Source organism: Gracilinanus agilis, chromosome 4 (genome assembly GCF_016433145.1).
Source record: "Gracilinanus agilis isolate LMUSP501 chromosome 4, AgileGrace, whole genome shotgun sequence".
NCBI classification, from domain to species: domain Eukaryota; kingdom Metazoa; phylum Chordata; class Mammalia; order Didelphimorphia; family Didelphidae; genus Gracilinanus; species Gracilinanus agilis.
In genome coordinates this window covers 10,506,216-10,525,686 of record NC_058133.1, presented here as the reverse complement: position 1 = coordinate 10,525,686, position 19,471 = coordinate 10,506,216, and the positions used below count along the sequence as shown (strand labels likewise).

At 42.9% G+C, this 19,471-nt stretch overlaps 1 protein-coding gene across 1 annotated transcript in view; it reads left to right on the top strand.

Moving 5' to 3' along the window:
* Positions 1-5,927: 5,927 nt before the first annotated feature.
* The window catches only part of IL23R (interleukin 23 receptor), a 69,334-nt gene continuing 55,790 nt past the window's right edge, over positions 5,928-19,471 (top strand). The window contains exons 1-3 of the mRNA XM_044674672.1: positions 5,928-5,997; positions 7,108-7,410; positions 16,343-16,466. Of these exons, the coding sequence (XP_044530607.1) occupies positions 5,928-5,997; positions 7,108-7,410; positions 16,343-16,466 (497 nt within the window). The remainder of the gene's footprint in view (positions 5,998-7,107; positions 7,411-16,342; positions 16,467-19,471) is intronic.

Here is a 19,471-nt window from a genome sequence, read left to right as displayed (position 1 = left end):
GCCAAGGCCCATCGATGTCACCTCTACAGCATCCCTCAAATCCACCCCCTTTCCTCCTCTGACACTGCTCCCACTCTGGTGCAGACACCCATCCCTTCACATCTGGAATATTGCGATATCCTACTGGGGTGTCTGCTTGCCCCAGTCTCTCCCCTCTCCAGTTCATCCTCTACTCAGCCATCAGTGATTTTCCTAAAGCAGGAGCCAACTCCTACAGACTCAAGAGCTCTAATGATTAACTTTTCAACATGAGCATTTGCACTGTGGAAATTAGCCAGCACCACACATCAGGGACAGCTCTATCATCTTGAGCATTATCTAGCCCAGAGGGGCAGGTTAACGTCCCCAGAATTCCCAAGGGTGGTCGGGACCAGATTAAAATGTAACCAGGAAATAGTGAATGAAATAAATAAAAGTACAAACAGAGAGCATTCCATTTGAAAACTAAGCCAGCATGCCCTGTAGGAATCCACCCATCCAGACTAGACAGACCTTTCTACTTGACTTCCATGCCCCATCTAGACTTATGGAAATGATTGAGAAAATGTCAAGGAGGAACACTGAATCTTAAGCTTATTCTTCTCTTTGTTAAATATTTGCCAGCCCCTTGCTGCTTCTCTAACCTAGTGAGACTAGAAGGTGCTGTGGGTCTTCTTCTCATCTTAGGAATGAAGAAATTGAACTTCAGTATCCTGCGGGAGTCCCAGCGTCCCACAAAGAGTGCCAAAGTCAGGATTCAAACACAGACTTTCCAGCCTCCAAGTCCAGCTTCCCACAACAAGGTATAGTGATTTGCCTGAGTTTCAAGTTGACTTAAAGTAATCTGTTCCAGACCTCTGCCTCATCTGTTTGGGGGAAATTAAAGCTCAACCCCATTGCCTACTTCTCGAGGGACACAAGAGCCTGGAACCACATGAAAGGTCCTGACAAAGCAAAAGTTGGCTTGAAGCGATCTGGGCTTTCCCAGAACTCGAAACAGTCTGAGCCAGTCATCACAGCAGGACAGGGCCAGCACCTCCAGAGATGTAGGTCAGGCTCTGTTGCCTTTTCCACTTGCTTCAGCGGCTCAGTTCTGAGCAGAGCATCGTGAGGAGGTAAGAGAAGTGCCAGCCTTGGAGGCCAGAAAAGGTGTGGGGGGGTCTCACTCAGCACCTTTCTTCCATCTGGGGTCTTCTCATAATTCACTTTGGATTTATGAAAGTGGAGTCAATAAAAATGTCTCTGCAGCTTGGGAAAAAAAGTTCCTTTCCTCCCCTCCTCTCTTCATTTATCCTCTTCTCCCATCTCCCCTCTTCTCTCCTTGCCTTTCCCCCTTCTTCCTCTCCTCTTCTCTCCTCTCCTCGCTTCTCCTCTCCTTTCTTCTCCAGTCCTCTCCCCTCCTCTCCTCTTCCCCTTTTTTCTCTCCTCTCTTCTCATCTTGTTTTTCTCCTTATTTCCTTTTCTCTCTTCTCTTCTTCCTCCTTTATCTTTTTTTTTTTCTCTTTTATCAGCTTCTAAGAAATTTGTGTAACAAGTCAGGGGTTGGGTTTAAATCCTAATTGGGGCGCTTCCTGCCCGTGTTGTTTTTGTTGTCCAGTTGGGTCCAACTCTTTGCGACCTGTTGGACTGCAGGGTGCCAATACTGTCCACAGATTTCCTTGGCAAAGATACTGCAGTGGATGGCCATTTCCTTCTCCAGCTCATTTTGCAGGTGAAGAGCCAGACAAACAGAGTTAAGTGACTTGTCTAGGGTCACACAGTATCTGAAGCTGGATTTGATTTTGTCTTCCTAATTTCAATCGAGGACCCTCCCTGGGGGTCAGATCCAGCTCCGTACAATGAGGGAGCTGGCCACAGTGGCTTCTGAGGCACTTTAGGAGCCTGGAGCACTGATCTTCTTTCGAAGCCTCCCAATAATCACTGGAATGATAATGATAGAGAGAGTGTCAATAGATTTCTAATACATTTCCGAATCTAGAAGCTTCCTGAGCCCCAGGACTTCACTTTCTCTGCCCGAGGAAGATAAAAGTTAAATGGTTTTTGCTTTTCTCAAAGAAGGGTGACGTCATTGCCCTGGTCCCAGTAATGGGACAAAGTTGGCAAAAACTGTGATGTGGAGATGCAAAAATCTCTGAAGAAATCACACTGAGTCCTTTATCTCTGGCTCCAATTTGGGTGTTTTCTCCATTTGTATTAGGGAGTATTTGAGAGTCTGTGTATTAGAGGAGTGAGAGTGGCAGCCTCTAAGCAGGAAGACCCAAGTTCAAGTTCTAGAGATGACATATCCCGACAAATCACTGCACCTCAAAGCGCCCCAGGCAGATCTTGAAAACTACGCCTTGCAAAGTAGTTGCAAAGTTGGAAGAAGAGGTTCCTCAAGGGAAATTCTCCAAGTTAAATAATTTTGTATGTGCTAGTCATTATATAGCATCGTAAGGTTTATGAGGCACTTACAAATGTTTTTTTTTCTTTTGAACCTCACAACAACCCTGTTGGGTAGGTTCTGTTATTATCCTCCTTTTACAGATGTGGAAACTGAGGCTAATGGACTCATTTGATCCTTAGAACAATCCCAGGAAGTAGGTGCTAGTGTGATCCCCATTTTATGAAGGAAGAAACTGAGGCTGAGAGAATGGAACAGCTTTAAGTCTCTGAAGCAGCATTTGAACTCAAAGTCCAGTTCTCTCTCCACTGATTACTTTGCTGTCTATTAATCAGAGCATAGTACTTGGTCTAACAAAAAATAAAATAAAGAATGTTTCACTAGAGGTGGTGGTGGCATACTGGTCGGAGCAGTAGGATCTGCATTAGAAGATGTGAGATGGGATGCTACACAGGCAGCCAAGTGGCACAATGGATAGAACCCTAGACCTTAGTTCAAATCCAGCCTCAATCACTTACTGGTTATATCACATTCTCTCAGCCTCAGTTTTCATCTCTGTAAAATGGAGATAATAATAGGATCTACCTCCTGGAATTGTTGTAAGGATCAAATGAGTTAATGATAGTAAATCTGCTTTGGAATCCTTAAAGGGCTCTAGATTTTCTAGATATTGTTATTATTTTTATTACTACCACTTCTTGCAATTACTACCTGTGTGGCCCTGGATAATTCATTTCATCTCTGTTTACCTGAATTTTCTCCTCTGTAAAATAGGGATAATAATAGTGACTGCCTCCCAGGGTGGTTGTGAGGACCAAATGAGTTCATATTGGTAAATTTGCTTTGCAATCCTTAAAGGGCTACAGATCTTCTAGATATTACTACTACTACTATTACTACTACTACTACTACTACTACTACTACTACTACTACTACTACTACTACTACTACTACTACCACCACCACCACCACCTCTTGCATTTACTGTTTGACTGAGTTAGGAACTTTAACCTCTGTTTGCCTCAGTTTCCTCATCTGTAAAATGATTATAATAATCACACCTACCTCCCAGCGTTGTTGTGATTATCACATGAGACAATATTGGTGAATTTGCTTTGCTGATCTTAAGGTTCTATGGAACCACTAGATAGTATTTTTTTCTTATTGTCTTTTGCATTTAGTAGCTGTACGAGCTTGGAAAATTATTTCAGCTCCCTGAAGTTCAGTTTTCTCTTCTGTAAATGAGAAAGAAGTCTGATCCGTGTGGCACCTACCTCAGAAGGTTATTGCAAGAATCCAGTGAGATCATGGGTGTGTGAACTGGGTTATAAGCCTCAAACTTCTGCCCTGAAGGCGCCATTATTAATAAGAATAAGGCTGCCCCACTTTCATAAGGGTGCCCTCTCTTTGGGGGTTCAGAAATTCTAGGCTTTAACACAGCCCAACAACTCGGAGTCCCTCGGGTGATTCTGGGCTGTATGTTGTAGAGGGGATACCTTCTCAGGCAGGGTTTGGATAACAGCCAAGATGGCCCCTTCCAGCTCTGAGATCCTGTGCTTCTGGGGTACCTCTAATCCCAGTCGCTCTGCCTAGGCTCATCTAGTCTTTCTCCGCTTTCCTCACTCTATTCAACCAACCATTCAAAGAGAATTCAGTAACCTCTGTTATATGCTGAGTGGGAGGCTAGACGCTGGATATCCAGAGGCAAAAACTAGACAGTGCCAGCTCTCTGGGGGCTCCCATTCTATCTTGTGTTGGGGGGGAGGGGAACATGAAAACCAACATATAATATATACACGATTAGCTAAGTGGAGCCATAGAACGCCTGCTGGCTTTGGAATTAAGGATGCTCCAGTCCAAATTCTGCTTCAGACATTTGCTAACTGGGTGACTTTGCACCAGTCACTTAATGTCCTTCAGCTTCCGTTTCCTCACTGGTCAAATGGGACTAATTATAGGACGATCAAACGAGCTCACACATGCAAGGCACTCTGTGAACCATAATGTGTTCTCTAAATGCGAATTATTATTTTTTTAACATTTAATAATATTTATTTTTTAGAAAAGTTAACATGGTTACATGATTCATGCTCTTACTTTCCCCTTCACCCTCCCCATCTCTCCCCCCACCATGGCCGATGCGCATTTCCACTGGTTTAAATGCGAGTTATTATTAATAAATTTAAAAAGGAATTTTCTAGAGGCAAAGGGAACCAAGAAAGGCGCCTTGTTGGAGGTGGCTCTTAAACTGAGCTTATAGATGGACTTTCTGTCAAATCAATAGACTGTAAACCCCTAGAGGGCAGGACCAATTTTGGTATCTCCAGCAATGAGGACAGTGCCGGGGACAGAACAGGTGCTTCCTGATGGCTTATTGACTTATTGATGGAGATAAAGATGGATGGGGAGGTGAGGTGGGAGGGTCTTCCTGGCATAGGGAGGCAGCCTAAGCAAAGATGTGGAGAAGGGAGATGGAGTGTTTATGTAAGAGGAAGCTGGCCGGATTCATCAGACTAGTATGGGGAGAGGGACGGGATCACTCATTTCATTAGTTTTATGGCCCTTCTGGGTGAGGAAACTCACTGCTTTCTTCTCTGTAATTTAGAATCTCAGGGAGTTTCCTAGAACACTGAGTGACTGAAGTGACATGCCCAGGGCAAAACTCCCTCTGGAATGTAGGTCAGTGCCTTCTTGGCAACTTCTAGGCTTAGAGGGTTGCCAGCATCTGGGGTTAGAAAGAGAATTGTCCCCTCCCTCAGAGGAATGTGTATTCTCCTAGGGGGAGGGGGAGAGGATGGAGTAGAACACAGCGTGTTCCCAGACACTGTGCAGAACAATAAAAAGTCATTTGGGTGATTGTGTGAGGGTCATTAGCAACTTCTGAGCCATCAGGAAAGAGCTCTTAAAGGAGGCAGTCCTTGGGTTGAGTTTGGAGCTAAGTAGGGATTCGAAGCAGGAAATTCTCTTTATTATTTCCCAACCCATCGACCACCTGGACTTTATGATCTCCAGAAACGCATTGTTCTGGAGGATGAAATCATCTCTTCAGCTCGGTGCCTCATCTCTTCCTGCTTCTAGTTCTCCCCCTCCCTCTTGTTACAGAGAGTAGAGGTGGCCTTCTGGGAAACCCTCCCGACCCTCTGTTTGAAGAGGGCAAGCAGAGAATGTTCCCTCCCATTTCCTGGATTTGGTGATCTCCAGAACCTCATCGTTCTGCAAGATGACTTCAACTCTGTAATTTACACCTATTCAGATCATTTCCCACCCAGGCTGCGGGACTTCATCATGCTCTTAGGCAGGGGACCCCGTCCTCCCTTCCCCACCTCTTCCTCAGCATCTTCTCAGGAGTTATCTTCCCCCGTTAGACTTGGAGCTCCCTGAGGATGGGAAATGTCTTAAACCTTTCTTTATATTACCAGTGCTGGAACATGGCCACCATTTCATAGATGTTTGTTGATGGGACTCTACCTCAGAACAATTGATTAAATTATTATGTTTCATGAGAATATAAAGGTTTCCACTTCTTTTTCAGGGCAGAATTCATGGTGTCTCATCCCTTTCCGACATGAGAAAAGCCCTTGGCCAATGGGAAGTAGCAATAGCATTTTGTCTATTCTTCAACTGGACTTTTGGAGGTATTTATTATACTTGGGCTATCTGTCTTTATAAGGGTGAGAAAGCAGTAGAATGGAATCCAAGTGAAAACTGATTGTCTAGCCCAGCCTACTACCAAAGTCAGGAGTCTCTGCTGCAAAAACCTTGGAAGATGGATTCATAGCCTTTGCCTGAACAGTTTCAGGCAGTGTGGTCCGCTAGAAAGAACACCATCTCTGAACCCTGAGGACTTGGGTTCAAATTCTGCCTCCTATTCTTAGGAAATTCTGGACAAGACATTTCACCTCTTTGGGCCTCAGTTTCTTCATCTGTAAAACAAGGGGATTCTACTAGATGACTTCTGAGATCTCTTCTAGATCTATGATCCTATAAACTGGAGCCTAGACCTAGTAAGCCAGATCATTCCATTTTTAATTAGCTCCACTGATTAGAATGCTTTTCTTTCCACTGAATCAAAATTCTCCTCTTTTACTTCCTCCAATATGGTGACTGTAGTTTAGGGCTTGGAATCAGGAAGACCTGAGATCCAGTCCTGCTGTTTACATATTATGTTTTCTTTAGTAAAATTAAGCTTCCAAAGAGAAGGAATCGTTTTGTTTTTTTACCCGTGTGACCATGGGCAACTTGTCTCCGTGTTCTGAGAGGTCACTTCCTCCTCTGTAGACTGGAGGTAACAATACCATCAGCAGGCTGGTACAGGAGCCCCAAAAGCTAATTAAAACATAGGCTCTCCATTAGGAGACATAGACCAGACTGTGATGGTCCTCACACTTTTCCTTCACTGGAATCATCCATCCATTCTCCAACTTCTGGTGTGCATGTTGTAGAGGGAATACCTTCTCCAGTAGGGCTTGGCCAACAACCAAGGACTAGCTTCAAAGACCCACCGAGCTCTCCAGTCTTTTTCCACTACCCAAAGTGGGTGAGTTTTCTTCAGAAGGGAAAGAACTTGAAGTTGTTAAATAGCCAAATAGATTTGAATCCAGGGCAGCCTGGCTTTTATTGACTGACCCACCTAGCTGCCCCCCAAATGGTATTTTCAAATGTCAGATGTGATCCCCAAACTCAGCAGTACTCCCAGCTTGTAAGGAGACATTGATACGTGCCCATTCTTTTGTCTCTCTTCCTAGATCTAACAAAGGTCACTTGCTCCGGCTGGGTCTGGGTAGAGCCGGCCCCCATCTTTGAGATGGGATTGAATGTTTCTATCATCTGCCAGTCCACTCTGCGACACTGCCAGCCGAGGGGGTTCCATTTGTATAAAACCAGCAAACATGTCCAGGACAGGCTTCACATGAAAAAAATCAACCAAACAACAGCCCAGCTCCGGCTTAGCAACTTCCAAGAGCCCAGGGCCCAAGTGTTCTGTACGGTGGCATGTGCCAGGCAGGATGGAGAGACGCTGATATGCGGGAAAGACATTGCTTCTGGCTGTAAGTACTGAACGCTAACAAGTGTGGAAACCCACAAACAGGTCAGACAAAGCCGTTGGCTAGTAATAACTCTAAACAGTAATAGCGGCACTTAGATAGGGCTTTCAGGTGGGCAAAGCCCTTGATACAGACTCTCTGGCTGGAGCTTCCCAACGATGCGAGGGAGAAAGGGCTCTTACCTCTATTTTGTGGAAAGGGAAAATGAGATTGAGAGGCACGAAGTCCTCCTGCCCAGGATCGCCCAGCTCGTATCTCAGCCAGAATCTGAATTCAGATCTTCCTGACCCCAAGGCCAAAGCTCTGTGCCCTCCATCTCTTAGTTGCCATTCCCTACCAATCTCTCTTCCTGAAATTTCTGAATGAAAAGCTCATCTGGGTCCACTTAATATATCTTCTATGGATTTTAGAAATGATGCTTTCATTAGAAATGAATTAAAAATTCTTTTTACATGTAAGTGAGAAAAAAACATTACTGAAAGTCGAGGGCAATCCTACTTTCATGGATCTTTCAGGTATGGGTAGCCCCTTCCCAATGCCAAGCTCAACCCATCTATGTATTCTTATCCTTTGGGAATCCCCTCCAATAGTTCCCTAGAAATCCTCCAAAGAGGATTTTCTAAGTGTTTCTGTGAGCTCAATAATAATATTTGCTGACATTCATATAAAGGGGGAATCTTCTACAAGGTGTGTCTAGCAGGTAAGTGGCCCAATGGATAGAGTACTGGTCATGGAGTAAGGAAGACTTGGGTTTAGATTCAGCTTCATTCTTTATAAACCCTGACCTTCTATCTTAGAATGAATGCTGCGTATTGGTTCCAAGGCAGAAGAGCGGTAAGGACTAGGCAATGGGGGTCAAGTGACTTGCCCAGGGTCACACAGCTGGGAAGTGTCTGAGGTCACATTTGAACCCAGGACCTCCAGTCTCTAGGTCTGGCTCTCCATCCGCTGAGCCACCCAGCTGCCACCTAGATTCAGCTTCAGATACTTACTGGATAACTGTGTGACTCTAGGCAAGTCAGTTAATTTTTGTCTGCCTCAGTTTTCTCAACTATAAATTGATATAAAAATAGCAAGGATCAAATGAAATCATATTTGTAAAGCACTTGGCAGAATGCCTGGTATATAATAGGTGCTTAATAAATACTCTTTCCCTTCCTTTTCTTCCTATAATGGAAAAGGCAGAAAACCTGGAATCAAAGGACTCCACCTTTAACATTGATAGGGGAAAATCCTTAAACCTTCTGAGCCTCAGTCTCCTCATCTATCAAGCAGGGGGAGATAGTTCCTTACTCATAGGGACATTGCAAAGATCAAATGAAATATACCCAATATATTGTCCAATTTTCTCTTTTGTTTATTGCTAGAGGATCTCAGAGGCTCACATCCTAACTCGATCTGACTTTAACTGTTTAAATCACTTCTCCCTGACTCAGTTTTTTCATCTGCAAAAAAAAGAAAATGGGACAACATGACCTCAGAGATTCCTCCCACCTCTAATTTATCAGCCGATGTCACCATCTGAGTCCCTGCTAGCTCTGAATTTAAGGACCGTCACTACATACGTGTCCCCAGAGTGGGCATCTCTTCTACGTGGGCAAGGACTCATTTTGTGTCTCTAGTGCCTGTATCTTGCATATAATATAGAATGGGCTTAATATACATCTGTTGTAATAGATTGGGTACAATGGCACATGGGCCAGTTCAACAAAGGAAGGTGGTATTGTCATTATCATCTTCCTCCCCTCTCCTTGGCCAATTCTCCTCTCTCTCTCTCTCTCTCTCTCTCTCTCTCTCTCTCTCTCTCTCTCTCTCTCTCTTTCTCTCTCTCTCTCTCTCTCTCTCTCTCTCTCTCTCTCTCTCTCTCTCTCTCACACACACACACACACACACACACACACACACACACACACACAGTCACCTTGGCTTGCCAGAGCTGGTCAGTGCTCATCACCAAGACCCAGCCACAGTGCCCCAGGAGAACGACAGTTGGCCACTAATCGCCTCTCTTGTTGAGAAGGTGCTACAGAGAATAGTGCTGGGTCTGGAATCAATCAGACTCATCTTCCCAAGTTCAAACCCAGTCTGAGACACTTCCTAGCTGAGTGTCTCTGGACAAGTCACTTAGCCCTGTTTGCCTCCAGCTCCTCATCTGTCAAATGATCTGGAGAAGGAAATGTCAAACCACTCTGGTTTCTCTGCCAAGAAAACCCCAGATGGGGTCATGAAGAATTATGCCCAACTGAAATGAATGAACACTCCCCTACCTTATCTCTGAGATGTCGGATGAATCACTACCCACCTCTGAGTGTCAGGATCATACTCCACAGAATAAGAAAACTGGAACAGATGTTTGCTGAGGTCCCTTCCAGCTCCATGATTCAATGAGAAAATGTTAGTGTCAGAAAGGATCTTAAAGACCATCTGCTCTAAGATTGTCATTTTACAAATAAGGAAACTGCCTTCACTTTGCTCTACTCTAGACATTCTTCCCAGATATTGGAAAATTGTGTCTGTGCATGCATTTTGTCAAGTGTGGGAAGGGTTGGAAGGGACTAAGTTCAAGATGCAAAAGATGAGAAGATACCTTGTTCTTTTGACCAGTTTTCTCATCTAATTAGCAATAGCAAGAAGAACAAAACAGGTTTCACAGATGATTTAAATAAATCTGCCAAGTATGAATATTCTAGAATTTCCCTGAATTCTAGAAATGAAAACCACAGAGAAGTATTACAGTACAGGTGGATGGCTGAGGTCAGTGCAAACTCATTTAGTTTCTCCACATCCCCAGGAAGCATGAGATATCAGTCCTCTTTGCAAAAAAAAAAAAAAAAAATAGTATCCACTCTTTTTCCTTTAGAGAGAAGATTGGGCCCATTTTCCTTAGAAAAAGTTAGAGGTAACTTCTATTGAGGCATAAAACAAGCCTGGCTTTTGTCTTCAAAATTAGGACAGAATTGGATATGAAGCAAAAGAAGTATTTTTGTTTCCATATCCCATAGTGCTAAACTTGGTATCTTGAGGACCTAGTTTCAAACCCTGCCTTAGTCACTTGCTATGTGAATCTTGGCCAGTCACGGAACCTCTCTGGAACTCAATTTTCTCTTCTATAAAACCGAGAGATTGAATTAGATCATCAAAGGAATTTGGTAGGATCTTTTCTTTTCCTATTTTTGCAAACAGACTATATATTATTGGCATTAGTTGTTCTTTGAATGCCAGTGTTTACTTGCAAATCTATCTATATTTAGGAATGCTCTCATGGCTTATTCAAATTTTTTTTCAGAGATTGACTTATTTAGAATCTTTACTTCTAGCAATATAGATATTTTATATGTTTGTAAATATTTATCTATTTCATTTAAATTATCATTTTATTGGCATAGAATTAGTTAAGTTTATAATTTCATTTATTCATTTCTTGAGAATTCTTTTTCATTTTCATTACTGAAAATTTGCTTTTCTTTTTTTCTTTCTCAAATCAGATTAGCTACAAGCTTAATCTAGTTTGTGATTTTTCTCAAAATCCAATTCCTAAATTAATTTATTAATTCAATGTTCTTTCCATTTTAATTTAATATTTGATTTTAATAATCATAATAGTTCATATTTGTATAATTTCCTACTATGTGCCAGGCACTATGCTAAGAATTTTTTACAAATATTGTCTCATTTGATCCTCAAAATAACCATGGTAAGTAGATATTATTATGCTTATTTTACAGTTAAGGAAATGGATTAAGGATTAAGGAAAAATTTATTGGATAAGTGACTTTCCCAGAGTCTTAACGCTAGTTAGCATCTGAGTCTAGATTTGAACTAGACTCCTCCTGACTTCAAGTCTAAAGTTCTATCCACCAAGCCTGCTCCAGCAGTTCTATTTTGATGTTTAATTGGAGTTCCTTATTCTATTGATTTACAAGTTTATTTTAGACATCTGACCAATTTATTGATCTGTTCTTTCTGTTGTTGAGGACAGTTTCTAGAGATGTGAAACTTCTCTAAGGTTTGCTGTCTGTATCTTTTAAATTATGGTCCATTGTCTTACTTTACTCTGTCCAATCACTGCCTTCTCAGACTGAATGTTGTAAGTTTCTGGTTTGGGTTTGGGCAGCACAGCCACAGCCATGATCTTGGTCAGAGCTCTAATAGCCTGAGTTTCTGTCAGCTAACTGAAAAGTTCTTTAATTTTCCACATTAAGAATTCTCCACTCTAATAATTATACTTCTGGACTAAATAAAAAAATAATGTTTTAAGTTGGTCAAAGCAGAATAATTTTTTTCAAATCTATTCCTGAAAAAAAAAAGACATTTACTATACTATGTTGGTTATGTTACCAGATATTCATTGGCACATCAACCTCTACAACACCATTTTGTAAAAAAAAAATTCACAATTCTTATTTCTCTTTTAAGCCATTTGGGACCATCTTGCTGTGGTTGTATACTTTCTTGGGAATCCAAAGATCCTCTGACTCTTGGGTGTTGATTTATTTTCCTTTATCTTGTAATATTGATTCATAGATGTCTAGACTCATTTAGGTTATCTGAAAGCAACATTCCCTTCTGTTATTAATATCTTCCCTGTTGACTAATCTGCTTATGCTCAAAGTCTTTGATCAAGCTTTCTTCCTCCTGATATCTTTGGCAATTTAAATCACTTTTTGTAATATACTCTTATTGTTCACTTTCTGTCTCCTTCCCCTTTCAATGTAGTTTCCTGGTGGAACTAAACCTCAAAGCTGTCTCAGTCATCTTCCACATTGGGCAATTCATGTTTCACCAGTCTTAATCTCTGTCCTCAGTGACTTTTGGAGGGAACAAAACTGTCCCCAGTTGGATCTCAGTCCCCTTTTCCTCCAGTTTAGTGAACAAAATATTAGTATCTTGTCCCAGTAGTCTCTTTCTTGATTTTCTGACTATGTATTATGATAGTACAGAGAACTGCAAAAAAACCTACCTTTTGGTTTTCCTGGACATGGTGAGGGTGGAGGAGAGAATTGAGTTCTGCTGCAAGCCCATAGGTCAACTCGATCCCTGCCAAAGGACAGTGACTAGTGGGGAGAGCTGTTCTGAATGAAGATTAAGAATTAGAAACTAACCTTCCCTGCTGTTAGTTTATTAGATTATTACATCTTAGTGTTCTTAGAATCTTATTTCATGGAGGCAGTCAAAATGACTATCTCTTGTATATGATTCCTATTTTGGAGAGGTCTGAGAGATCATGAGGATCAGAAAGAACGTCTGTCTTATTAACCATGTGATCAGAAAACATCTGAAATTAAATAGGACTTCTATTGTTATCATAGTAAATTATGTGTGTGTGCTTATAAAAAAAGATGAGAAGAGAAATTGATCATTGGATCATTCTCTATTTTCATTACTGAGGCCATCCAATTCCCCCAGTGCTCTTCTTCTCAATTCACTATGCATTTATTTTGTATGTATTCTCTACTTACTTGTCTGTGAATATATTATGTCCTCCTATTTCTAGGATCTAGTAGCATTTAAACTCCTCGAGTTTATTTTTCATTTTTTGCATCCTCAGTAACTAATAGAAGTCTTGGTATATACTAGGTGCTTAATGAATGTTGATTAATTGATTGATGACATAAATATAAGAAAGAGACTAGATTTCTAAAATTTATTTGACTATTGGTAGACTATGTTTTCTACATTCTCCATTTCACAACATGAAACACAAGTCTCTGAATTCCTTGGAACCCTGAATGGATATGTTTCTTTTGTTTATTTTATTTTAATTTTGATTTTTAGAAGATTTTTCCATGGTTCCATGATTCATGTTTTAACTCTTCCTTCTACCACCCCCACCCCCACCCACTGTAGCTGACATGCATTTCCACTGGTTTTAACATGTATCATCAATCAAGATCTGTTTCCATATTGTTGATAGTTGCATTGGGGTGGTTGTTTAGAATCTACATCCCTAATCATATCCCCATTGACCCATGTGATCAAGCCGTTGTTTTTCTTCTGTGTTTCCACTTCCACAGTTCTTCCTCTGAATGTGGGTAGCGTCTTTTCCATAAGTTCCTCGGAATTGTCCTGGGTCATTGCATTGCTGCTAGTACAGGAGTCCATTACATTCGATTTTACCACAGTGTATCAGTCTCTGTGTACAATGTTCTTCTGGCTCTGCTCCTTTCACTCTGCATCAGTTCCTGGAGGTCATTCCAGTTCACATGGAATTCCTCCAGTTTATTATTCCTTTGATCAATAGTCCTGAATTGACATGTTATTAAAGACTGACTCAGTCATGGGGGAACACCATGGAGAAGAATGGAAAGCATGCTGAATTTGGAGTTAAAAGACTTTGGTTTGAATCATGGCTCTGCCCTTTAAATCCCATGTGATGTTGAGCAAGTCACTTAATGTCCTCAAGCCTCAGTTTACTCATCTGTAAAATGGAGAGTTTGGATTCAGGGGTCTCTGAAGTATATTCCAGATCTATCCTCCTATGGCATTCTTATCACCATTTTACAATTGAGGAAGCTAAGACTCAGACTGCTTTTGTGACTTGACTAAGATTCTACACCTAGTGAGTGGCCAAAGAAGTTTATGAATCCAGGTTTTCCTGATTCTGAGTCCAGTGCTTGACCCAATGTGCTTTGGTTCCCCTTGGTACTGGGAGATGAAGGGGAAGGAACTCCCATGTAGGCCTGACCCACCGAGCCAGAGTCGATGTCTTTACATTTGCTCAGATCTGTCTACTTTTCTTCCTTTTGTCCACAATATTGCTACTCCACAAGTTTATATTCTAGAGAGTTGAGCAACCTAGGAAATCATCACTTTCTCCTTCTTACTGTTTCACAACCAAATTTCCCGTGACTGGTAGCTCTGACCTTACAGTAAATTCTATTTCCTAACACTGGTTTGCTCAAGCATTATATACTTCTATAATGATCTTTTGTTCTTATTTCACCTTCATTGCCAAATCTGTGCCTCTCCCTCTCCTGCCCACTGAGCCATCTTTTTTAAGAAAGGATTTTTTAAGGGAGAGGGGAAAGGAGAAATTCAGCAGCATTACCATCCTATCAAGCAAGTCTGCCAGTGTAGGCGATGATCCATGCCATCATCGCCCTGCTAGGGAAAGAAGAGAGAGGGGGCCATTTCCTCATCCCTCCCTGGGCCAGACTTGGGCATTGTAATGCCAGCCCTTCAGCGTCGTTTTCTGGACTTTCCATTTTCTAACTCCAGTCATTATGTCCAGGGTTGTCCTGGTTCTGTTCATCTCACCGGCTCTGCCTCATTTCATATCATCTTTCTGACACTTCTCGGAATCCTTCAGATTCGTTTTTCTTCTGATAATGAGATCCTCTTGAATCGTAAGAAGGCCCAAACTGTAACCCTCCCTGCTCTTGTAGGACGCAGCACGGGGAAGTGGACAGCCTGGAAACTGAAAAGATGGGTGCAAATGCTGCCTGAGATACAGGCTGATTGGATCGTTCTTGGCAAGTCAGTTAATTCACTGCTCTGTGGCCTGGGCACCTCCGAAGAGAAGGTGCTGATCTGCCTGGGGAGCTGCACCTCCCTCACTTGGGAGTTCCTTCTATTGATGAAGTCAATGCCAGATCCAGTCTCTAACTGCATCTTCTGATGGCTTCCTCCACCCTCCCCAGCCCCACTCCATCTTATAGGATATTTGTGTGTTTCTGGATGTGTGTGTGTGTGTGTGTGTGTGTGTGTGTGTGTGTGTGTGTGTGTGTATTCCTCTCAATGGCCCAGGAGGAAGCCACAAGCAAAGACCTTAGAGTCGCCCTTTCATATCCTAGATTGCCTTTGGGTACACTTAATGGCACATTCTAGTGGATCATTGCCAGATTTGTCTGTCCAGATCCTCTTGTCTGAAAGCCTTCTCTGTCTTCTGTCTGTTTTTTCTTTCCATTTTGAGGAGTGAGGAAATTTTCAAGGATTGGAATTAGAGAGTAGAGGGCTCTCCAGTACCTAGAGAGACAAACAGAAGGAGAGAGACAGACAGACAGACAGACAGACAGACAGACAGACAGACACAGACAGAGACAAAGACAGACAGACAGAGACAGAGAGAAAGGGGAAGGATGGGAGAGTAGACAGACAGACAGACAAAGATTGAGAGGATGGAGTGGAGAGACAGACAAATAGATAGAGATCGAGAGGATGGGAGAGTGGAGAGACAGACAGAGAGACAGGGAAGAGAATCAACACATGGGACAATAGGTAAATAGAGAAAGCAGCAGGACTGAGCTGTAGTGGAGAACTGAGAGAACAGGAGTCAGGCTGAAGCTTCTGTGTCCCACATGTTTAAGAGCTAAAGGAAGTTCCAAGAAAACGACCGCTCCTGGCCACCTTGCCCCGTCGGGGTCTATTCACTACCACCCACAGTGATGTACTTTCTTATTCCTTTAATCTGATATTCCCCACAAGCCAGCCAGGGTCCAGCTAGAGATAACCACTAATTCCAATTAAGGCAAAGAGCCGAACTCCTAACAGTGTAGACCACATTCTGCACATGAGGAGCCCCGCCTCACCATCAGAATGAGGGGTGGAGGGTGTTTCATCCATTCTCTGGAACCAGAAACTAGTCATTGCCATTCATCTGAATTCAGCTGCCCATTAGTCACTCTCCCTCCATTCTACAGATAAGGAAACTGAGGCCCAGAGGGAAATGCCTTGCTTTAGAGTCATGCTGCTGATTAGGCAGAACTGAGGTCAGTTTTTCCTGATTTCCATCTCAGGATCTCCCCCCCCCCCAGACCACCTTATCTTTATGAATAAACTAGAGTTCTTGATAGAGGAAATGGAACCCCAAATATTGCTTAACATTGACAGGACTATGAACCAATATCATATTTTTATCCATTTCATTAGTTGCTTTCTAAGATGTCGGGTTCCTGGTTCTCCTCCGTGAATTCTCCAAGGTTGTGTCTTGTTGCAGACCCTCCCGCTGTTCCTGCCAATTTAACGTGCTTCATTTCTGAACATTCTGGCCACATGACGTGTACGTGGGATGCAGGGAAGCCTACCTACATGGACACCCAGTACAGCGTGCATGTGAAGAGGTGAGTGCCGGCCCCAAAAAAATCTTCCCAGAAATACACCCTCCTGAGCTCCCCCCATTTATTTGATGAGCGATTTACAAGCTCCGACTCTGGATTTCTGGGCTCCGTTTGGACCTTTTGGGTTAGGAAGTTGGTGCGCCACTGGTGAGCGTCCAGGGAACAGCATTCGGGATGGCGAAGGGTCCGGAGTTGGTGGCAGATGATGGTCATTTGAAGGAAATGGAGGCATTTAGCCTAGAAAAGAGAATGGGGGTGGGGGCAGGTATGGGGGGGCCGTAGAATCTGAGGGCTGCCTTCAGGCATCGCCCTGTGGAGAAGGGCCTGGACTTGTCTGCTTGGCCACAGAGGGCAGGACCCCCAGGCACAGGAAGCTGCTGCAGAGAAGCCATTTCAGCTTGAGGTCAGGAGGTCTGGCCCAAAGCGCCATCGGACTCCTCAGGAGCTTGTGGGTCCCCTTCCTTCAAGGGGGAATGAGATTTTCTTGAAGGTAGATGACCCTTTGTTGGGTTTACCATTGTACGTGCTAGTGGGTCCTTCCAACTCTCAAATCCCATTATTCTAGGGAGATACCAAGTGCATCTCGGCAGCGTGGTGTCTGGTATCCTCTCACAGGGAATGTGCCAAAGGCTTGAAGTCACTATGAGAGGATGATGAATATTAGTCATAATAGCATGGATATTCCATGACTGGACTTCAAGGCAAGGAAAATTGGAGTTCGAATCCTACCACAAATAGCTGTTACTGTGAACAAATCACTCAACCTCTCTGTGCCTTTATGTAATATTAATATATTTCATGTTTAATAAGCATGCATTAAGAGAATAATGTATTTTATTACAATTAACTGCTATATGTCAATGATATTCTTAATGATAGTAATCATGATAATGGCTGACATTTATAGAACACTTTGTGAACTTGTGAAATGCTTTACAAACATTCTCTCATTTTTTATATATGAAGCAGCACCCTGGAGAGGACAGAAAACTGGCCTTGGAGTCAGGAATGTCCCGGTTCAAGTGTCCCCTCTCACACCCCTGGCCATGTGACCTCAGGCAAATCCCAGCTTTTAAGGCCCCCAGAAAACTGTCCAGGATCATGAGCGCAGATGCTGGTTTGGGTCAGTGCATTTGCAGGAGGGATTTCCAGTTAGCAGAAGAATTGTCGTCCTAGAGAATTCCCTGCGCAGGTCCAACACATCTATACATACGCATACATGTATATGTGTATATACGTACACAGATATCCACATAGATACAGAGACACAGACTGAGAGAGACGGAAAGGGAAGAGGAAGAGAAGGAGGGGAGGGGAGGACAAAGGAAGGGAGAGAAATTGAGAGAGAAGCAAAAGAAGAAACAGAGAGATAGTGAGACAAGGAGAGATAAAGATAGAGATAGGGAGAAAGAGAGACACACAGAGAAAGGGTAGAGGGAGAGAGATAGAGGGGAGAGGAAAGGAGAAAGGAAGGGGAAAAGAGACAGAGAGAGAGAGGTAAAGAGAAGAGAGAGACAGAGACAGAGAGAGAGACAGAGAGACAGAGAGACAGAGAGAGACAGAGATAGAGACAGAGACAGAGAAAGACAGGAAGGGGAGAGGGAAAGAGGGAGAGAGATAGAGGGGGAAGAAAGGAGGAAGGAAGGGAGAGAGAGGGAGAGAGACAAAGAGGAGAGACAGAGATAGAGATAAAGGTAGAGAGAGACAGAGAGATGGGCATCATGAAGAAGATAATAGGAAACCAGCCTTGGAGTCAGTTTGACCTGAGTTCAAGGCCTGCCTCTGCTGGCATATATTGGTTGTGACCTTTTGCAAGGCAATGTTCTAGGCCAATGGTATCAAACTCAAAGAGAAAAATAGGACTTCTAAACCACAAGGGCCCCATATTAACTTAGGAAAACATATTCATATTACTCATGTTCTACTTTATTTCTAGGTATTTTGTTAGCTATCTCCCAGTTATATATATTTTAACCCCTTGCCTTCCATCTTACAATCAACACTGTGTATCAGTTCCAGGGCAGAAGAGCAGTGAGAGCTAGGCAAGGGTGTTAAGTGACTTTCCCAGCATCACACAGCTAGGAAGTAATCCAGATTTGAACCTGGGTCCTCCCTAATCTAGGACTGGTTCTCAATCCACTGAGCCACCCAGCTACCCTCTTGTCAAGGATATTTTTGACATTGGTATGAATTCTTCTCAAAAAAGATTTTCTGGTGATGACAGACATCTCACCACTAATTACTGACAGCCTCTTCATTGTCTTTTTCAGCAATAACACTGCCCCTTCCTGTTTTCCATTAGGAAGAAAGGCAATGAGTACTTAAATAGTAAGTGCATTGATTACTTAAGTACCTATATGCCAGGATCTGTGCTAAATGCCACATGAATACCATCTCATTTAATGCTAACAACAGCCTGAGGGGGTGGGAGCTATGATGACCCCTATTTTAACAGTGGTGGAAATAGAGGTGGGAAGAGGTTAAGTAACTCGTCTAAGGTCAATGAGCTAAATAAGCTAATATCTCAAGCTGGACGTGAACTCAGGTCTTTCTGATTCCAAGCCCAACACTCTAGATCAAAAGCAGGACTTCCCTGGCTCTTTGGGTTCAGTATTTCCCCTTTTCTCCAGCATCTTGGGAGCCCTCGAGATGGCACCCCCAACAGCCCAGATTTCGGATGTAGATGCCTAGTTGAGGCCTCTGCACGTCATCTTGTTGGGTGCCATTTCCGCTCTCCTTTTCACATGTCTGGGAGCAGGCTGCGGTGCCCGAATCGATCATTCCATTGTCATTGATGGGGAAAATGGCTCATTTCAGAACTGCTGACAGATCTGTTCCATTTTTCGTCCGTTTCTTTTTTCTCCTTCCAGTTTCATATTGAAAATAGAGCTAGGATGATCTGACTTCCTTGGGCCTCCTGCCCTGTTTTCTGCAGGCTTATCAGAGAGAGAGAGAGAGAGAGAGAGAGAGAGAGAGAGAGAGAGAGAGAGAGAGAGAGAGATTGTTGT